This window comes from Buteo buteo, chromosome 2, assembly GCF_964188355.1.
Source record: "Buteo buteo chromosome 2, bButBut1.hap1.1, whole genome shotgun sequence".
Lineage (NCBI taxonomy): Eukaryota > Metazoa > Chordata > Aves > Accipitriformes > Accipitridae > Buteo > Buteo buteo.
Window position 1 is genome coordinate 58,765,002 of NC_134172.1, and position 18,749 is coordinate 58,783,750.

The 18,749-nt window shown below is 41.9% G+C and overlaps 1 protein-coding gene across 29 annotated transcripts in view; it reads left to right on the forward strand.

Moving 5' to 3' along the window:
- ARPP21 (cAMP regulated phosphoprotein 21) overlaps positions 1–18,749 on the forward strand; it is a 206,041-nt gene that overhangs the window by 128,764 nt on the left and 58,528 nt on the right. For 16 of the 29 annotated variants that reach the window (XM_075056438.1, XM_075056289.1, XM_075056280.1 and 13 more), the window contains 3 exons: positions 4,664–4,701; positions 6,777–6,836; positions 9,365–9,597. In XM_075056438.1, coding sequence (XP_074912539.1) covers positions 4,664–4,701; positions 6,777–6,836; positions 9,365–9,597 — 331 coding nt within the window. The remainder of the gene's footprint in view (positions 1–4,663; positions 4,702–6,776; positions 6,837–9,364; positions 9,598–18,749) is intronic. The other 13 variants (XM_075056504.1, XM_075056464.1, XM_075056394.1 and 10 more) reach the window with 6 other exon arrangements.

Below are 18,749 nucleotides of genomic sequence, written 5' to 3' on the forward strand. Positions count from 1 at the left end.
TATATGTCTTAGCTGAGCTTCTTTGAGTGGAGCACTCTCACAGACATGAGGTGGTTTTAGGATGATGTCAGTGGTTGATGGTGGTAGACAATGTTATTTTTTTCAATTTTAGGAGAGAGCAATGGCTTCCTATTATAGGTAGCCACTTACTGCATGTAAGACTTTATAGTTTTAAAGTCCTCTGCAATCGTTAATTAATCCAATTCTCGCCAGGTTTCTCTGAGGTAGGTACCTAAGCCTTGTCATCCTGCAAATTATAGATGTAGAAAGAGACACAGGGAGGGATTAATCATGTGGTATTTTTATTATCTCTGTACTGCTTACCCTACTGTAGTCAAGCCTTTATCAGTGCCTTGCTTATGAACCTTAGCAAATGGATTATAGATACTTCGCTTCTAATTGGAGTATGCATGAAGAGAGCTTGCATGAGAGGTCTCCAAAGGGCAGCCGTGAAGGTCAAGAGTACTGCTGTAACTTGTTGCATCTACCACGCCCTCTCTAAACATTTGTGAGGCACCCAAAACTCTTTGGATAACATATCAGCCCAAAAGTCAGAACTTGGAACAAAGTTTAGGAGGAAAAGGCAGTCTGATTACAGGGGCAAAAAATTCAGTGCATGTTTCAAGTGCTGTGAAAAATGTCTTAACCTGGACCCCACATACCAGCCAACAGAAAGCTTGCTTGTCCTTCCTTTGATTTTGCAGCACTGTAGTGCACCAGGTATCTTCATTTCCAAGTGGGAAGGTTTTAAAAAAATAAATATGTTCATGAATAATGCCATCATTATGATAGTTCTTATGATGATTAGTCTGATATTAGTCAGTTTAAATTACACTTTCTGGCAAGTTTTCCATCTGCTGTGTTGGCTATCATAAATTTTGACAAGGGGAGCAGGAGGTTTTAATGACTCCTGTCACATGTAGAGTCATAGCAAGTGGCAGGGATTGAAAAGCATGTTAATGTGATATCTTAATAAAAGGATTGGTGAAGAAATAAATAGTTAATAAATGTGATTGTTCCAGCTCACTGAAATAAGAACTACAAAGTACACCTCAAACTTTTCAGGCTACTAACAGTAAAACAGTGCTGTATGAGCTCTGTTATGCTCAAAGTTATTTTCAAGGTTATTTTTTAATTGCAAAGCCTACAACCTTCTTTTTTTAAATCATGCTTTTATTGGCATCTTAGTTTTACAATAGTTTATGAATTTTACAACCAGGTGCACTGGAGCAGAGGACCTGGAATATCTGGGTCTTGCAAAGAAGTTTCTTGTCTGAACTGCTTTAGTTGCTTTTAGCAGGTTGAAAAGTCATTGTCCAAGAAAGACAAAGAACAATCTAAAAGAATAAAAAAAAGTATATGTTGTTCTTTGCCTGTGTGTTAATTTGAATTGTAGATATAATTGAGAATCTCAAACACATGTGTAAATGGTACACTATGTTTGGCTTTTAAGCATGCAGAAAACTGATCCTAAAGACTAGCAATCAAATTATGTGGGAGAAATTTCATTCTTCAAGGTTAATGCAATGTATAACCTCATGAGCCAGAATCACATAAGGACCATCCATTGTTCATAAATGTATTCTCTAGTAATCATTGTGTATTCACTGAAAAAATGTAGATGTTTTATTACTTACACAAATGCTAGAATTGCCCATGATACACATGGAACTTATTAAAGGAAATACACCATGCTTTTTATTTTTTGTTGTTAATTGTAATGGCTGTTTTTGAGTAAGGAGTGTATTCTGAAGAGCCAGATCCTTTAGCTAAAATCATGGTTCCTCTATTTAAGAAAACACTGAGGATCTTTATCACTCTCTGTTTAAAGGGAGTTGTGAAAGAAATATTTGAAAAGGTGGCTTCAGCCTGTCCTATTCTTCTAGTAGGAAGAGATTAGGAAGAAGAGAGTTTAAAATTAATAAAACCAAAACAAAGACGTGCCTTGTGTTGGCTACCGTAAACCTGTAGGTACTAAAACTCCCCTACTGTTGTACAGAGCCTTTGCTTGTGGCTGCAGATCAAGCAGTAACCATTAGTTGGAAGTCTGAGATCTATCATGTCTTGTTAACCAACGTGAAAATGATTACCTGATGGTATCCACTGCAGGATATTGTTGCATGTTAATAGTTATCTAGGTTGGCTAATGTAATTAAAAACAAGAGCAGCAACCCCCAGTATACCTAGTGCACTGGCAGAGCTGATGCACGTTTTCCAGTTGAGACTTTAAAGGGTTCTGGGAAATTGAAGAATGAAATACTCGTTTCATAAATGACAATTAATCATACAGAGCACCCTAATGGAAATCTTGCATGCAGAGGTCTCCAAGGAGACGAATTTGTAGGTAATCTTACATAACTTTTTTCCTTTTGTAGGTTTGTAGTCAGTGTCTTTGAGTATACAAGAGCCAATTGTTTTAAAAGTATTTTTGACAACAGCTGTGCTGTGTACTTAAGCTTTCCTGGTGCTTTAAATTGACCATTATTGATGCTATAGATCAGCAAAGTGAGTCCTGACCTTGTAGTAGCTAAATTGCTATCCAGAGCTGCTTAGCCATCTGATTTTTAACAGTAAGAATAACATAATAAAGTGTGCCTGTCTTCTCAGCCTCGCACCTGTACTGAAAAATAGTTTCCAGGGATTGTGTGGCTCTGTGCCAGCATCATCAGTCAGGAAGACAAATGGAGTTATTACAGACTCTGTCTTCAAGTCTGTAATACAGTTGATAGTGATTCCCATCAAGACACTGAAAAAGGAGCAGGAGTCTCCACTTGCTTGATAAATATAAATCCCAGATATTTGTTCTGCTTTATGACCTGGTCTCTTTAAAAACTTGAAAAAATAAAATAAAAAAATCCAGACAGGTACATGCCCTTTTGCTTTGTAACTTTGTGGGGACACAGACAAGTACTCTGGTCTAAGCAAAGGTTTTTACTCGCTTATTCTGGAAGAGTAGCTGTAATGGTGCTTTGGCAATGTGACTGCAGTGGAGTCAGTGCACAAATGCCTATCATGAACCTCAGAGTGAAGACACAGCCCCACAGCTGAGGTTGTACAAGCCTACAGGGTGATTTCACTATGCCTGTAGGTAGTTAGACTATGCTGAAGTCCGCACAGCCACATTTGTTAATGAAACCTTGTGAGTAAAGTACATAGAATGAGAGAAGAGGCAGTGTCATAGTTGTGCAAAGGATCCCAGTGGTTTTAGGTGGAACAGTTTGTGTCTCCTCTCCGCCTGGGATGAAACCCTAGGTCTGCTGTAGCTGGTGGGAATTTGGTCCCTGGCAATGAAGAACTTGCTCCTGATATCCTGAGGCTTTGTGCTAAGGAGAGACGCATTTGCCACCGATGCAGCCCAGAGCCTTGTGTGTTTAGTAGGAGTGAAGGGTGGGAGCTTGCCTGGGAAGCCCATGGAGCTGTCAGATGTTCCCCGATATCGATGCTGGGTGGGTGAATTAGAGCTTCAAGGAGAAACCACACTGCCTTCTCAGGGCTAAATTTCTTCCTTGTGTAAATTGATGTGATGGCACTGGCTGCAGTGCCAAGGGAAAACTTAGCCCATGCATCTGCTGGAGCACTGGGAATGAGCAGGGTGTTGCTTCTGGTGTTGGCCAGCACTCTTTGAGTAGGTCATTAGCTGACCCTTTTCAAAACAGAAACATCCCAAATCCATGTATATCCCATACCATTAAAATTTGACATAGCTAATGATGGCATGGCATTATTCTTTGAGCTGAGTCCCATTGTTACAGAAGTAATGGGCATGATCTCTGGTGCCCTCCTCCCTTTGCCTGCCTTTTGTTTAAATTCAGTGCAAGTACTGACTATCCTTTCTACTGTACCTCATGGAGATATAATCCAGTGACAGCTATGAGGCACTTTGTGTAGTGAACATAAAAAGAGGGAAATGGAAAAAAATCAAAGAGGGAGAATTATTCATGGGAAATTGAGCACAGCTTCATTTCTCTGCATAAAAAAATTAAGTAATGCTAAAAGAACTATACACTTGCCCATAGGATTTATTTCTTCCAAGCCCTTCACCTTTCTCGGGATCTAAGTCCTCCAGCAGAGAACCTTTTTGCAATAGACTATTATTGTTGTTAATATTATTATTAAGATAATTATCATCATTTTACATCTTAATGCGGGTATGACTGTTTCCTCTCCAACTGTAAAATGTGAAATCACACAGTATTTCTAAGTACTGCAGTATCTTCTCTCCCTTTGAAGAACTTTGTCAATTCTGCATGCTTTCCTCCTGTTTGTCCTTCCTACCTGCAGCTCTGTCCTATTCTGCAATCTTATTTTGAGGTGGTAGGGCAGACCAGTGGAACCTTACATTATGTAGGAAAAACGTTTTTCCCCTTCGAATTGCCAGTATTTTGCACATACTACCTTTTTCTGATCTCAGGACTGAGAAGTTTCAGTTGGTTTCCAAACTGAGATCCCCTCATTGGCAATGTGTTGTAATGCATGGAATTTATTTTACTGGCCTGACCTTATTCTTGACCTTTTTTCCCTCTTGTCTTCTGCAAATGCAAATGATGCATGAATTGAAATCCCCTTAAGCCTGAACAGGGGAGGTAATTCTAAAATCAAGGAAGGAATTGGAACAGCAGAGCATATCTAGAACGTCTGATACAATGCCTTTTTTATTTTTCAGTCAGTTTGCTCCCAGGAAAACCTTTTTGTGGAAAACAGGTAAAAAATAGCTTTTTTTTTTTTTTTTGTGTTAAACTTAGCTGTTTCTCTTATTATTTTGTCTATCTGTAGTTCTATAGTTGTTTATTCTAACATGAAGACTGTTGAGCAAATTTGTAATCCATATTATCTGCAGTGTTTTTGTGCTTTAAGGGGGGGAAAAGAGATTGCCTTGCAGTATTGTATCTGAGCAGATAAGATGTTGCTGCTGCTTTCCCAAGACCTTGCATTTCAGTTTAAAAAGCAGATTGTGGGAGGGAGGGGGGAAGTTTGAAGTTTCATTTCAAATGACCAATCTGTCTCTAGAGTGCTTTTAGAATTTAACTTATTGATCTTTAAAAAGCACTCCTGCAGTGGCTGGATGACGGTATTTATGAAACGCCACACTTGTGTTTCTGTTGTTTAACCTGCTCCCCTGCGGGACTGAGCGGCAGCTCTGCCTTCACTTGGTGCTTGTGAAGAGTCCCGAGTCCCCCCAGACCAGACCTGCTTTACTGCTGCGTTGTAGTAATGAGATGGTGATACCTCAGCCAACTGTTACTTTGCATTACTGTGTCATAGTTCTTATGGATGTTCTTTTTATTGTAATAAATCCACTTAAAGCAAAGGGAAGAAGAACCTGTGTTTAAGATCTACAGAATATGAAGTGTTAGCTCCATAGCAGCCATAAATTAGCTTAACTGTGTTGAAAATCTTAGAAATTGTGCACCTTTGTGGCAGTTAAGGATTTTAACCAAAACACTGGGAATTTCACTGGTGAGTATTTGAGCAGTGCTAGCCCAAGTCTGTCCTGTGCAGGTTTTAAAACTGAAGAACGGGAGGTTATCTTTCACAGTATTTCTATCTCTGTCCATCCTTACATCTGTCAGATGCATTTATGGGTAAGGCTGTTCCTGTAGAAAATGACACCACAGTAATGGCACAAACCAGCTTTTTCGATGGACAGTCCTGTAAGTGGAATGAGAGAAGACTCTCAGGAGGTAATGGCCACTGTCATCTAACCACCTTGTAGTCTGAGAGCCAAGGACATTTCCTCAGCTGCTGCTTCTGTATCATGACTACGGAGATAGGTTTTATCAAAATAAATAAAAATTGCAACAGAGGAACCTGAAAAGCAAAAAGCAGATGCTCCCATAAACCTACCTTTTCCTCTTTGGAGAGACTAGGACAATAAACATGACATTAGTTATTCATGTTCCCAAGTCAGTATGGAAAGTGCTCAGACGCTGCACTGCTGAGGGTAGGGTGGGGATGGGATAAACCACGAACTTCATAGCCAGGCTTCTGTTGGTTTATGCATTCAATCCCACACTTGCGTGCAGGAGAATGTGGCCAGTTCTGGTGTTTGCACATGGTTCGCTTTGTTCGAACCCATGAGCTGGCCGACCAGCTTTCCTGGTGTGAGGGTGCATACCCAAGTGGAGACCAGTAAAAGGCCAGGTTGGAAACTGGGCTTCTGTTACTGCCTGTACTGTTGTCAGGAGGGAGACTTCAGCTGTGTTCCTCAGAATGCTGCTTTTTCTTGCTGCATGCCTTACAGCTTTTGATCAGGTGAAGCACTTAAACTTGTACTTAGCTCTGTGCACATGAGCAACCTTGTTGATTTGCTGTGTTGAAAGTTAGGTATGTGTTTAAGTGCTTTGCCTTTCTTTCATCAGAGAACCTGAGCATTTCTCTGAGCTGCAGAGACTTCCAAGTGACTTAGCAAGTGCTTAAAATTATATAGGCAGTATTTTGCTGGCTTGCATTTTTTATGTTCTTATTAGGTGATATTTTTATGAATTTTCTTTTGGATGTAGATATGTGGTTCCTTGGCTTCTGAGAATTACCTTGCTCAGTAACAGGAAATGTTAAATGGCCTTCAGCCTCCCTGGCTGACATTTCTTATATTCAGTTGACTGTGCACAGTTATGGGGGGGGGGTGGAGACGGGACAATTTTAGCCTTGTGGTTTTTTTTTTAAACTATGAATCTAGTGCAAGTTGGAAGATGTTGCTAGAAATTAAATACAGCTTTACAGATCAGATAAATTTGAATTACCATGTCTGTTACATAATCTTTCTTTTCATTTTTCAGTAGGCTGTTGGAAGACAGTAGTATATGCAATGATACTCATAAGAAAAGACAGCTGTTTAGGTTTGTATGAATTTATTTAATATTCATTTTCTGAAATCTTGAGTGAGAGTTACTGTCTGTCTCCTCGCTGAGGGAGACCTCAATGGGTGTGGGTATGTCATTTTTCTGGTTGGAACAGAGTTCTTAACCTGCTCATCCCACCCTCCCCCTCTGAGTGGGGAGGTCACAACGGGACCCTTTTCTTTGGTTTTATGGATCATTGGCTCAGGAATCATAAAGAGGTTTCTAGCTGCCCAGCTGCTCGGACTGCCACAATTTGGGGGTGACTGTGACTGGTAGAAGTTCATTTTGGTCTAGTGTGTACGACAGACACGTTTCACAGACTAGTGCCCAGACTGACCTTTTTTCCTTTTGTTGGTTTCTTAAAAGCTGAAGTAAAAGGTGAAACTGATTGAAGTTCCCTTATCTAAAGCAACAATGTTTTGAAACTTTTTCCTCTGTGAACTTTGTCTTCCAAACTCCAATTCCTTCTGCCCAGAGAACATTCAGATGTATCCCAAATTGTGTCCTAAGCCACAGGGAATCAGGAGGAGTCAGTCCATATTTTCATGGAGAACTTTTTTATCAGTTGACACACTGGATCAGTGGAAGATCCAACCTGGTGGTGACAGAAAGGCTATCTCCCCACACTACGAGCTCCCACAGGTTCAATTCAAATCAACCAGAATTGAGCATGTCACGCTGCTTTTAAAGTCAATCAGCTGCCACAAGTCTTAAACAGAGCAGGCAGAAGTAATGGACGCTTTCAGAAGCATGTCCTTCACCTAGTAAGGCATAAGGATAGCTAGGCAGAAGAAAGGCGATCACTGGATGACTGTATGCATTGTGGTTTGCATATGTGGCAGTGATAGTTTGTGTCATTTCAAACCTATATCATCTGTATTACATAATTTTTCATTACAAGGAGAAAAGGATGCGGGGTTATTTGACGTGTGGTTGCTGACTATGCACGTCAGCACAGCAGCTATGGAGGAGATGGCGAGACTGTATCAGATAAGGAGCAGTGCTGAAGCATCTGGAGCTGTGTCCCATGGCCACAGGCAGCAGGCAGCCAAACTTTTCTTCACACTTTGGGCTAGCCTTGATGATCTAAGAGTCTTGGATTTGGCATGCAGGAGTAAGGAGGCATCTTAGACACTTTTAATAACAAATACCTGTTTGGGTTTGGGGAACAAAAAGGAATTTTGTGTAACCCCAAAGCACAGATATCTGGGATACAAGAGCATTCTGTTTCTCTCCGTCTTTTCCACTAGAATATAAATATAAAAGAATTGTTGATTTCTAAGCACAAGAATGCAAAAGAGTCTGTAAATAACATACTTTGTTTGGTTTTTTTCTTTCCAATTAAATCTTAAGGACAATTTCTTTTTAAAACCTTTTTCCATGTTGTTGCTTTTGTGCTGTTTCTCTTCATGCTTTCCCACTGTCTGGGTCTAGCAAAGGCCAACAGGTTAATACTGCTGATCACATCTGTGAGAGGCTCTGTTCCCAGGCAGGGAACGCACCAGCCTGATCCCATCTTTGACAGGCTGCTCCTTTACATCCTGAGTGATACAGCTCGGCAGGTTCTCCAAATAAAAAGCAGGAGCCATGTTCACAAGGAGAAAAGGGACCAAAAGAAAAAAAAAATAGATACAGTCCCATCCTTTTGATTTGTAGAAAGAGCTTTGAGCCTGCAAAGTATTATACTGTAAAATAAAGCAGAGGGGTGGAAAATGTCTTCTAAAAGCCTTCCAAAATTTAGTGTTATTAGCATCACTTGGGATGATGATCTGGTGCACTAAGCTGTGATAGGCATGTTGATTTTGTCATTTTAGCAGGACATTGTAAGCGGTTCACCATAAATAAGCCAAATTCTGCTCACAGTTTACTGTGTTGTTACTCACAGTACACTGTAGGTGCTCTGCAGCTGTTCAAGGACAGACAGCCTCTACCCAATTACTGCATGCGTAGGGGGAAAAAAAAAACCCCAAACTGGTGGATATCTAAGTGGAGCATTAGCACTGAAGAGTTTGGGGTCACACTGGGAGGACACATGTTGAGGGGAAAGCTTTGGATGACTTCACAGAGCAGATGATGAGTGGGGAGAAGGTGCAATAGAAATAAGGAGGATGGATATGAAGGCAAAAGTAGAGGGTGGGTGAAGTTAGTGAGAAGAACATTACAGGTGATGGACAGCAAAGGGAGAGGTAGCAAGGGGTTTGCTGAGGGAAGAGACCGGTCAACAGGCAACAGAACTGCTACATCAGTGCTGTGTAATATTACTACATCAGCCCTGCCCAGTGAAATGCTCTTAGGATGTATGTGTAAGTGGAGCAGTGCTAAGTGCCGTGCATGTAAAAGGGTATAGCAGTGTTTACTTGCTGAAGGCAAATGTATACAGGGGTCAAATCCCCTACTTCAGCCATGCTTTCATAAATGCAGAATATTTCCTTTTTCTTTATTACCCACTGCAGGGTACCCAAAGATAGGCTCTGCCCTGACAGGGTTTTGTTTTTGTATAAATCTTTGTTTCCTGATATCCGTAGGGGTAACAGAGACAGCATGGGGAAGGCATCTGGCAGTCGACAGAGCAGTACGGAGAATGAATTGAAGTGGACAGACCACCAGAGGCCATGGAGCAGCACAGACTCGGACAGCTCAAATCGAAATTTGAAGCCAGCCATAACAAAGACAGCCAGTTTTGGTGGGATAACCGTCCTGACAAGAGGAGATAGCTCATCAAGTAACAGAAGTACCGGCAAACTGTCTAAAACAGGTAGCTAGTACTGTATTGGGTTCACAGGACTTCTCGTTGTGCCATGATAAATGGCTGTACTGGTACTTGCCAGAGTGTGGTATAGCACAGAATCACAGAATGGTTTGAGTTGGAAGGGACCCTCAGAGATCATCTAGTCCAACCCCCATGGGTTGCACTAGATGGTGAATTACATGAACAGTTGTATTTCCTGTGCATAGCAGATGCGTATTTCCATCTACGTATGCTAGTATCTGGGTTCCTGCTATTGAGTTTTTAGGAATCAAGAAGAAAACCTGGTGCCTGAGGTTTGCAAATCATAGGTATGGTGGGCGTTTCCTGGAGTAGAGTATGTGCACGTCCTATTTGAATGCTGTCTGCACTTGTAGCATGAAAAGGTGGCACCCCTTTCAGACAAAGCACAGATTTTACCTTTTAATTAATCTTAATCTTTTTGAATAGTGAAGAATTAAATGTCATATATCTGATGAGAAACTGAAGAACATTTTGTTGTAGTTGCTGAAATGCGGACCATCTGTGTCTTGGGAGTACAGCCTCTCCCTTGCTGCTGGCAGACGAGGCAGTGTGCTGTGGTCTGAGCAGGCAGAAGCACTGGATTCACAGAGGTCCCACAATCTCACCATTTTCCCATTAAGTGAAAGCACCATTTAAGGACACTACGAATCTGGTGGGAATTCTGCATTTATTTGCATTAACTTCATGGGTACATTAACATATGAGTGAGTCACAGGGTCTGGATCTAAGTAATTTCAAACCATGCCATTAAGCTTCTCTATTATATTTTTGTGTAAAAGTGCATAATAAATAATGAGCCCATCAGATGATTCCATCAGTTTGGTTCATTTGATAAATATAGTACAGGACAAGTGGTAATCAATACTTAGCACTTAGTGCTCTTTCAGCTTGAGAGTGTTTTATGGACGGTACTTAATTTAAACCCAGTTTATCAAACCTGGGTTGGTCAGATTTCACTCCTATTCCCAAAATTGTACAGTAGCATTTGCTTTGATTCAGGATGCTCAGGAATGGAGTTTTCAGAATAAATCAAGAAAACCTTTGACTTTGTAACTACATTCTGGACCTCTGGATCTTGAACATAGTTTAAAATTTTATATAATTATATAATTGTTTAGGTTGGAAAAGACCTTTAAGATCATCGAGTCCAACCATTAACGTAGCACTGCCAAGTCCACCCCTAAACCATGTCCCTATATGCCACATATACACATCTTTTAAATACTTCCAGGGATGGCGACTCAACCACTTCCTTGGGCAGCCGGTTCCAATGCTTGACAAGCCTTTCAGTGAAGAAATTTTTCCTAATATCCAATCTAAACCTCCCCTGGCACAACTTGAGGTCATTTCTGAGGCCATTTCCTCTCATCCTGTTGCTTGTTACTTGGGAAAAGGGACCAACCCCCACCTCGCTACAACCTCCTTTAGGGTAGTTGTAGAGAGCCATAAGGTCTCCCTTCAGCCTCCTTTTCTCCAGGCTAAACAACCCCAGTTCCCTCAGCTGCTCCTCATAAGACTTGTGCTCCAGACCCTTCACCAGCTTCGTTGCCCTTCTCTGGACACGCTCCAACACCCCAACGTCTTTCCTGTAGTGAGGGGCCCAAAAATGAACACCGTATTTGAGGTGCAGCCTCACTAGTGCTGAGTGTAGGGGGAAGATCGCTGCCCTAGTCCTGCTGGCCACGCTGTTTCTGATACAAGCCAGAATGCTACTGGCCGCCTTGGCCACCTGGGCACGCTGCTGGCTCATATTCAGCCAGCTGTCAACCAGCACCCCCAGGTCTTTCTCTGCCGGGCAGCTTTCCAGCCACTCTTCCCCAAGCCTGTAGCGCTGCATGGGGTTGTTGTGACCCAAGTGCAGGACGTGGCATTTAGCCTTGTTGAACCTCATACAGTTGGCCATACAATTGGTCTAGTAGGTTGCTAACCATTTCCCCTTGGATTATGGGGGCTTCATTCTGCTCCCTGTCCCTGTCTTCCAGCTCAGGGGGCTGGGTACCCGGAGAACAACTGGTCTTACCGTTAAAGACTGAGGCAAAGAAAGCATTAAGTACCTCAGCCTTTTCTTCAGCCTTTGTCACTATGTTTCCCCCCGCATCCAGTCAAGGATGGAGATTCTCCTTAGCCCTCCTTTCGTTGCTAACGTATTTATAGAAACATTTTTAATTGTCTTTTGTAGCAGTAGCCAGATTAAGTTCTAGCTAGGATTTGTCCCTTCTAATTTTCTCCCTGCATAACCTCACGACATCCTTATAGTCCTCCTGAGTGGCCTGCCCCTTCTTCTAAAGGTCATAAACTCTCCTTGTTTTTTCCTGAGTTCCAGCCAAAGCTCCCTGTTCAGCCAGGCCAGACTTCTTCCCCACTGGCTCATCTTTTGGCACATGGGGACAGCCTGCTCCTGCACCTTTAAGATTTCCTTCTTGAAGAATGCCCAGCCTTCCTGGACTCCTTTGCCCTTCAGGACTGCCTCCCAAGGGACTCTGTGAACCACGCTCCTGAACAGGCCAAAATCTGCCCTCCAGAAGTCCAAGGTGGCAGTTCTGCTGACCCCCCCTCCTTACTTCTCTAAGAATCAAAAACTCTTATCATTTCGTGATTGCTATTTCCAAGACAGCCTCCAACCATCACATCACCCACAAGTCATTCTCTGTTTGCAAACAACAGGTCCAGTGGGACTCCTTCCCTAGTTGGCTCCCTCACCAGCTGTGTGAGGAAGTTATCTTCCACACACTCCAGGAACCTCCTAGACCGTTTCCTCTCTGATGTATTGTATTTCCAGCAGACATGTGGTAAGTTGAAGTCCCCCACAAGATCAAGGGCTAGCGATTGTGAGACTTCTCTCAGCTGCTTATAGAATATTTCATCTGCTTCTTCATCCTGGTTGGGTGATCTATAACAGACTCCCACCACGATATCTGCCTTGTTGGCCTGTACCCTGATTCTTGCCCATAAACACTCACCATCATCAAGCTCTAGACAATCAAAGCACTCCCTAACATACAGGGCTACCCCGCCACCTCTCCTTCCTTGCCTATGCCTTCTGAAGAGTTTATAGCCATCCATTGGAGCAGTCCAGTTGTGCAAGTCATCCCATCATGTTTCCATGATGGCAAGCATATCATAGTTTTCCTGCTGCACAATGGCTTCCAGCTCCTCCTGTGTGTTGCCCATGCTGCGTGCATTGGTGTAGATGCACTTTAGTTGGACTATTGATACCACCACCTTTTTGGGGGGAGAAGCCCTAATTCCTATGTGACCATTCTGAGGTGCTTCCACGGTTTCCAACACATCAATAACCTGTGTGTCTTTGCTGCCTCATGGATCTCCATCCCCTACCTCCACTGAGATGGCAGAGCAAAGGACCTTGCTGGCACACCGTCCCTCAAACAATAGCGTGCCAACCCCAGGCTTATCTCTGGCAAACCTGGTTTTCTCCCTTTCCCCCTTCACATCTAGTCTAAAGCTCTTTCAGTGAGCCCTGCTAACTCCTGTGCAAAGATCCTTTCCCCTCTTTGAGACAGGTGCACCCCAACTGTTACCAGCAGACCTGGTGTCATGTAAACGAACTCATGATCAAAAAAACCCAAATTCTGCTGGTGACACCAGGCTCGGAGCCAGGTATTGATCTGCTGGCTCTTCCTGTTTCTTCCCTCATCATTCCTTGCAACTGGAAGGCTAGAGGAGAACACTACCTGTGCTCCTGATCCCTTAACCAGTCATCCCAAAGCCCCGAAGTCTCTCTTGATTGCCCTTGGACTTCTTGTTGCAACTTATCACTGCCTCCCTGAAAAATCAATAATGGATAATAATCTGAGGACCGTATCGGGGTAGGAAGCTTTCTCTTCACATCTTCAACCTGGGCCCCAGGGAGGCATCAGACTTCCCTGAGAAGTGGGTCCAATCTGCGTATTGGGCCTTCTGGTCCCTTCAGAAGGAGTCTCCTATGACAATGACCCATTTTTTTCTTTATGGAAGCAGTTTTGACACAGGGCGTAGGCCGACTTAACCTCAGCGACACCTCCAAGCTGGATGAGCCATCATCCTCGTCATCGTTCGGTTCCACTTGCAAAGCCTCGTACCTGCGCTTGGTGCTCCAGGCAGGAACTTGTCGCCATTGTCCCCTGTCCCTTGAGTCACCGCGTTCAGCCAGGCGGATAGAGGATGGGGAATCCTCCGTATCACACGTCCTGCCTGCCTGCCATGCCTGTCCCAGGGAAGGTAGGGGGCGATTCTGGTAGTCTCTCTCTCGGGCACTCCCCGATAGTCCTCAACCCACTTGGCTCCTCCCCAAGCCCTGTCACTAAGCGGAGGAGTTCCTCTCCCCGGGCACGCCTCCCACGGTGTGCTCACTGCTGTCGTCCCATCCCGGCGTAGGAGTGGGGCACAGCCCGCAGCCCGGCACTGGGGTGGCGGCATCTTCCCACTGGAGCTCGCTCTGGGCAGCTGGGTCACTCGTGGTGGGTGCAGAGCTTACAGAGGCCGTGGCCTTCTGCCAGGTGGGTACCGTTGCTCCCTGGTCGAGCTGGCAGGGCTTCGGCACCCTTCCTGCGCGCCAACTGCCGCGCCATGCCCCGGTCGCTAGTACTGCCTAAGGGCTTCTTTTAGACATGGCAGGGGGCATGGCCAACGTTGCTCCTGGCCTGGCCCAGGTCCTGTCAGCCGCTGTCGGGAGAGCTGTGGGCTCCCAGCAGCTCTCTGACCTCCCCCTGAGGTTCTCCCAGTTCAGGAACTGCCCCCCCTGTGCATTTGTTATATTTCACAGCTGTAAAGGAACCCAGCTGGTTGGAAAGCCGCTCTTTCAAACTCTGCTGGTCATAAAGCTACTGGGAGCTTTTGGAATATCCTGCCTCTTCTTCTTCTTAATGCTTCTTTTTTATGTTTCTTTTGAGGCCCTAGACAAATATTGCGTTTATTATTAAGATTCATAGCATCACAGAATATCTCAAGTTGGAAGAGACCTATAAGGATCCCTTCCTAAGGTAATCTTCTCATTCAGTTTTACTCCATCCTCAAGTTTGTGAAATCCTATGGAATTAAGACATGAATTTGACTTGAAAAATTAGTACAGTATGGTTGTTTACCACTGGCTTGTTCCTGAGCATAAGTATATGCAGCATACACGCTGGTTTTGCTATGTAGTTTTGAAACTACACTTCCCTGTATTTTTTATTTGTATAAAGGCTGAACAGCCTATACAGTGGGGCCTGAAGTATGCAGTAGACACTGATTTTATCTCCAGATTTCTTTGCCTCCCATGAATCTTTCTATTGCATCAGAATTCAATTTGATATGCGTGAAATGGGGAGGAGGCACAGGTTCCTGGTATACTTTTTTCACATCATTCACCTTCAGTAGAGTGCAGGTAAATAAATGTATTTCTCTGCAGCATTGTATTGCAGAGGTGCAGAGCATTTAAAATGGTATCAGGGAAATCCAGTTTGGAGGGTTGAGACACTTAATTGCAAAAGAGTAATACTTTTAAGTAGCCATTTTTGTGTTAAGATCAAGCATATTAAAGGGTATGCTTAGAAAATGTATTAAAGGAGAGATCTCTGAAGCATGACAATAGTTGTAAATGCATCTGCACTCTGTATGCACCAAATCCAAAATTGCTTTCAAATGGAAGCTCTTACAGTACATTTTTTAAACATTAGTAATATTAAAAAATTCCATGTTCATTGCAGAGCAATTACATATTGTAAGTGCTTTGACTTTTTTTAAGTAAAGTGTTTAAATTTAAAAGCTAGTTGAGGCACAGAAAGAGTAAAAAAGAAACAAAATAAGAGGAAGAAGCAGGGAAAAAGAGCAAGGCTAGATGTCAAAACAAACTTACACCTTCAAAGCCAGGACACAGAGTGAAACTGTCAGTCAGCCTGAGGAAAGTCATAGGAAATAATATCTGAATCACTCTTTCCTTCTCTCTAAAATGTTATTGAATGGCAGTAAAGCAGAAAAGAATGACTGTTCAAAAAATAATGGGGAAATATGTCTTGATAAAGTGTTCTCCCTTCACCAAAAAATGCTGGGGGTGTTCATACAGCTGTCAGAGCCCCCGTGTGCTATTTGCATATGTTTTCTAGGGTGGATTAGGTACCAAGTGACACTTCATTGTGCATGTTTTGCATTAGGTCTCTGTTACTCTGTACTCCGGTCACAGGCAGCGCTGGGTGTTCTGTAGCTCAGGACACATTTAAAGCTTGATCATGTTTTTATTTTGGTGGATTTTGTTTATTTTCTGTTGTCTTTATTACAGTGATTGAAATGGGATTGCAGAGGTGTAGTTACAAATGTTAGGCAAGCTGCCCTGGTAGTGTGGCAGAGCCTGGTAGGCACCAATTCTGTCCTGGTTCTCCTCTGCAGGAAGTACTAGTCTGTTGTCTGAAGTGGTCTATGATTCACAGTAATAAATTTGAAACATTTTTGTCTTGCACGTAGTATATATGAAATCAGTCTGAAGTTATTAGTTGCTCAAAATGTTCTTCATTGGCTAAACGATGGCAAAATGTTTGTGACCATTTTAAATGTGAAAATTATTCTACATATATGATGGTCATCCAGAAGCATTGTCAAACACCCTTCTTGAGCATAAGAATATTAAAACTTGCAGGATTTTCAGAGATGGCTCACAGCTGCCTTTGAGAGTGTATACAGTGATGCAATATTAGCTTTGTAGCCTTTCTGGATCATTTTTAATATCGTCACCAAAATTAAATGTTCTGCCCTCAGCCTTCACTTCTGATAAATCAGTAATTAATGGTACATAGCAGAAAAATAGAAACTGAAGCACAGAAAGATGTTAGCCTCCCCTTAGGCAAAGACAGATCATAGAATGTGCTGTTCTCCGCAGTAGAGTCCAGTTGTGTCAATTAGTTTTAGACTTTAATTGCATTCAGCTGCACAGGAATTAGAGCTTAGCAAAGGAATTCTGTTACTTCATTCTTGCAAACTTCACAAAAGGGGCTGTTAGAAACCCATTACATGGTTATCTTCATGGTTCTGATGGTTATTTTCATGCACCTGTTGATTGTTTAGAAAGCCCTGTTCCACTGAAAAGCACAGATTGTATATTGCAAAAAACCCCTTTCATCTCTGTTTTTCTGATGCTTAGTAGATATATAGAGATGTATTAAGCTATAGTTCAATATTGAGTGGGGAGTTAATAATTTAACAAATTGCAATCAGATTGCATTCCTACAACTTAGGACATCATACAAAGAGTTGGTTAGTGTAGATTTCCAATAATAGAGTGGGCTTTCCAGGATTGACTAAGCATATAGAGTGGTAAGTGAAATAGATGTCCCTGTGGGCATCAAAGATGTACCTGTTCAGTCTCTAACACACCCATGAAGAGAAAATCTAGTTCATCAACTACCACATTATTTTTGCTGACACCTTACAACAGGTTTTAATATCCATTATTAGGAGGGAAGACAAGATGCGTTTCAAAGAAATGTCCTCTGTATATCTACATACCTATTTAAATAATTGTTGGAAGACTTAGAAGATGTAACTATTGCATCTTTAGCTTCTCTTAATGCATTTTCCATTCAGTGGAATGCGCATCTGTTGGAGTGTATTTCTTTCCCCACCATTTACGAAAACGTGGCTGCATTGACATATCAGCTGTGTTGATACAGATCTGTAGGGATCGTTAACTTCCTTGGCGGGGCTCCAAGTAATTGGAGCCACAGTCTAATCTCTCCTGTTAGGTGTTCATTGCTACTTCTGTTGGGAAAGATGATTATACTGCAGGCATTTCAATACATTAACTCTTTTTTTTTTTTTAACTTTTTTTTTAAGTTTTTATGACGTGTCCAGTAAAATATAAATTTGTCTCTGAGTTTTGGAACTGGATTTCTGCTTCTTTATGATTTCCTTTAATCAGGCATTAGCCTGATGGATCTTGTGAGTCCCAGAGAAACTGTAGGAATGTCGATGTATGGGCAATAAATCACAAGCCAACTGCTTCCAGTCATGTTCTTCCTGCCAACCAACTGCTGAAACATCAATCTTATTTTTAAAAGTGCATCTTGCAGAGAAATAATTGTGTTCACGTGAGCATGTACCATTATCATAAAAACCACCTAAATACTTTGTAAGTCACTTGCACTTCTGTATGTTACAAAAGTAACAAATAAATATTCCTGAGCCAAGAAACCAAAAATATGTCCAGAGTTGATCAGCGCTCTACTGTTCCTGAAAAATTGACCATCTGGAGCAAGTAGTGGGTAGATCTTGAGAGTCCAGTTGATAAGAAAGGAAAAATTTACCTCAGGCTTGGAAGGTGGGATGAGCAGAGATGTTCAAAGTCATCAGATACTGGATGCTGACCCAAAGAAAATACAGCAAGACATGTTGCATCGCTCACTAATACTCAGAATATTGGAAAGTTAATGGTACCTCAATGGTCTCCCTCCGCAAACCCTCTAAGCTATTAGGCATTTGTGGTGATTTTTCTCTTTTTTTTTTTTTTTTTTTACCACTCTTTGAACTGCTGTATCTCTCAGAATACTTTAGAAATATATTAATGGAAAGTGATGTGAATATGAAGGTTATTATCGTGCCAGCTGTGAAGCAGCAAGAAGATTATAGAAGAATCTAGAAGAAGTAGCCATCATTACATACTGGAAGAAAAAAGAGGTTGAATTGTGTAATGGGGGCAAAAATCTCATTTAGTCAAAATTCCTTTCAGAAGTCTTTAGCAAGACATCTCTAAATGTTAATCTGAATAAAGTCAGATAGTTCTTTTTTTTTTTTTTTCATTTGCTACAGTACTGAATTCATTCTGTGGTGATTTCTTGTTCCAGATTTAGACACCATGAAAACAGCTAATCAGAGCTACAAAGACAAGATTAATTGGTGTTAATTTCCAAACATTAGTGTTGGAATTTACTTGGCTTAATATGTCTAGACTTAAAATGATAGGAAATAAGTTGTAGTCATGGAAAAAAATTAAAATAGATCATTCTTACACAGGATAAATGGGGGAAAAATTGGTTAAGTAATAATTTCTGGGATTTTTTTTTAATATTCAGAAAATTGCTGAAGTGGTTTTGCATCTTATTTATGTTCTTTCAAAATCACCAACTTGATCTACTGAAATAGGAGAGTGGATCTCAGATCTTTTAAGGCAGACATTT